General features: G+C 34.9%; 1 protein-coding gene across 1 annotated transcript; it reads right to left on the bottom strand.

Moving 5' to 3' along the window:
- Nucleotides 1–840: 840 nt before the first annotated feature.
- LOC108462871 (protein ROOT INITIATION DEFECTIVE 3-like) lies at nucleotides 841–2,371 on the bottom strand. Its single transcript, XM_017762779.2, has one exon. It carries the CDS (start codon nucleotides 2,233–2,235, stop codon nucleotides 1,021–1,023), a length of 1,215 nt encoding a protein of 404 aa, XP_017618268.1. The 5' UTR covers nucleotides 2,236–2,371; the 3' UTR covers nucleotides 841–1,020.
- Nucleotides 2,372–3,014: the final 643 nt, after the last annotated feature.

Raw genomic sequence — 3,014 nt, 5'->3', positions numbered from 1 at the left:
TATCTGCTCATGCTGGAAGTCCTATTGAAAACGAGTTTGAGTATAAGAGCATAGTAAACTGGGAGCTCAAGTTGCAATCTGGCATCTTTTAAGTTGATTATGCACTCCCCACATAGGAAATAAGATCTGTGGGTCTCTGAGCGCCACTGCATTACCGTTAACTCAAACATACCTTAAAACTATCACAATTTCTCCCTAAAACACAAATACAAATAAAACACAAGGTACAAGAATTTCACACTTACCTATTAATGAGATAAGTAAATTCATTCCCTCAAGTATAGCTAATTGCAATAATCCGTATATGTAATTTAAATTTAACTCATGAAAGCACAAACTAGAATAGGTACTCGTCTTCGTCACTCGTATTTAATTTATCTTGAGACGGCCCAACGTCGTCTTTAACCTAGAAATTTTGAGACTAAATTGTAAAAGTATAATTGATATTAAGTTTTAATTTAAAAAATGCTTGGAAATCCAATTAACAATTATGCAAAGACCTTAATGGTTATTTAACCATTAAAGTTTTATGAATAAGTGGAATTTGATATCATCCACTTATCTTCTATTAAGTAAGCTTAATTAATAAATTAAACATATTTAATAGTTAAAAATTAAGTTAATTAAATTTAAATTACAATGTATAAATAGCAGTGTGAGTGGAGAGATGAAACATTCATCTTCTCTTCACCAACTTGTTCTACCATTTATTTGCAATTGCATAATAATCATGCAACATTTACTGGGTTCAAATTTGGATTTAAATTTTCATCAGGGATGTGTTTCCGATGCTGTAAATATCAATGATGGAGAAAATTAAACTAGATCACAAAATAGCCATTATCTCCAATATTTAAATCATGATTTCAATAGGTAAAAAAGCAGTTGCACATACCAAGAAAAAAAAAGAACAGAAAGGGGAAAGGCATATTCGAACAAACTGCATTTGTCTTCATTTTACTTTGCATAGAAGAATTTAGAGGCAATATATATATTGTATTAGAGGCTATGTTTTTCGTTTCAACTTTTGCTGCTACTAGGTCCTTTCTTGGCTTCCTTGAGAATGAGCTGTAGCAACCTTTCATACGCTGAAATTGCTGACTCAAGCATATCAATGGCTCTGCTTCGGTCTTTTGTAGCCACCCTCAACACATCTTCTATGTCCAAAGTGTCCTTTAGTGACCTGCTCAGCTCCACCCTGCATAATCCACTATATCCATCATAAACGTTGTCAGCCTTTTTACCAAATTTTAAGCCTCGCTCCATACCATTAGCTACCACCATATCACTAATGCTCCCTACATCATTATCAAGTCCCATAATGGCCTCACCTGTTTCAATCTCCCATATATAAACCTTCCCATCTTCTGAAGCAGATACCAAATTGTTTGTCTCACTCACCATAACTAAAGATACAATCCCACTCTCATGCTTTTGAGCCCATCTAATGAACTCCTGTGTTTGATTCACATGCTTTTTGCTTCCAGCATTTATTGATCCCTTGTAGATGAATCCATCAGAGCTTGCAGCAAAAAATTCTTTCCTTATTTGATCCAATGCTATCCCCATAATGGCACATGGGAATGTCACTGTTCTTAACTTTGTTCCATCCAACAATCCCCAAATCTTAATCGTGCAATCCAGCGAGCTTGATATTATGGTAGAGTTGCACTGTGCCATAATAGAGTCTATTGCTGTCACTGAGCCATCATGTGCAACAAATCTCTGCAACATCAAGCTGGTGGAGCTCTTATCAGGTGATGCCTCGATGATTTGAAAGATTGGAACAAAAGAAATTGTACCATCATCACCACCAGATATCAATAGTGACCCATCTTCACTTATTTTGAGGCAGGAAACAGGCTTGTTATGTGCTGAATATGATGCGAGTATCTCCCCTGAAGGAACTGAGAGAGCATGTATAGAACCTGAAAGGCCACCAGCAAACAAATACAAGCCATCAAGGGTAGCTGACAAGGGTGCAACAGGTTCTGGAACAAGAAAATTGTGCAGAGCTGTTGAAGACCACCAATTGTAGAGATGAATAGAGGCTGAAGAAGTCTCAGCAGATATATGAGAAGTAGCAATGAATGAGTTGCCAACAAGGGCAAGACCATGGTAAGGAGACCTGCTGCCAGAGAAGTGACAAAGAGGGACACCAGAGACAGCATCGAAGGCAGTAATGGAACCATTAAGGGAGCTGGTGAGGACAATAGGATGCGAAGGAGACGACATGTTTAATGAGAGATAATTAAAGGTGAGTTTGTGAGGCTGAATGAGTACTTGTTAAAGAGAGGATTCTGTGGTCTTGGGCGTTGAAAACGAGGTGGTTTTAATCATCAAATTTGGTTGTTTTCTCCATTAATGCTTAAGCAATCTTACTACGTGAAGGGCCTATGGTTTTAGTTTGGTAGAAGGCAATTTACAGCTGTAAGATTACATAAAGATACCTCCATCACTGCCATTGGTTGCTAATAGCTTTAATGGTTACTTAAAACTGCATTTCCATTTTACTCAAGTGTAATAGTGTAATTGTTTAGTTCGATTAGTATAAATATTATTGTTAATATAGAAGAATGTGGATTCGAGTGCGCTAAAATATATACTCTTCTTACATATGGATTAAAGAGGGACTATAAGTAGTTATAGGGAAATAGTTTAATATAATTTTTACTAAATTAACAAATATATGAACCTATTTTTGGCCAAAAAGGTAAAATGGACACTGATTCTCATCCCTCATTCTATGGTATGTCTAAAATAGTAGTAACGGATTCCTTAGTCATTATTCTTGGTACTTTAATAAAAAAAATGATGAAAATAAATAAAATTGTTATCTCAGTAGTGAGAATTTTAAACAAAAATATTTGAGATAAGAGTTGTTTAGGGATTAAAATTGAAACTATTATTAACTACAAATTTAAATGCTAATGTTTTTGTAACTCCATCTATAATTTAGTTGATTTTTAAATGTCAATAAAAAGGTTTGAACTCTTTTTATTTGATATTGTTAT

The sequence above is a fragment of the Gossypium arboreum genome, chromosome 13, assembly GCF_025698485.1.
Source record: "Gossypium arboreum isolate Shixiya-1 chromosome 13, ASM2569848v2, whole genome shotgun sequence".
NCBI lineage: Eukaryota > Viridiplantae > Streptophyta > Magnoliopsida > Malvales > Malvaceae > Gossypium > Gossypium arboreum.
Note: the sequence above shows the minus strand (reverse complement) of the source record. Positions and strands in the feature narration are given on the sequence as shown.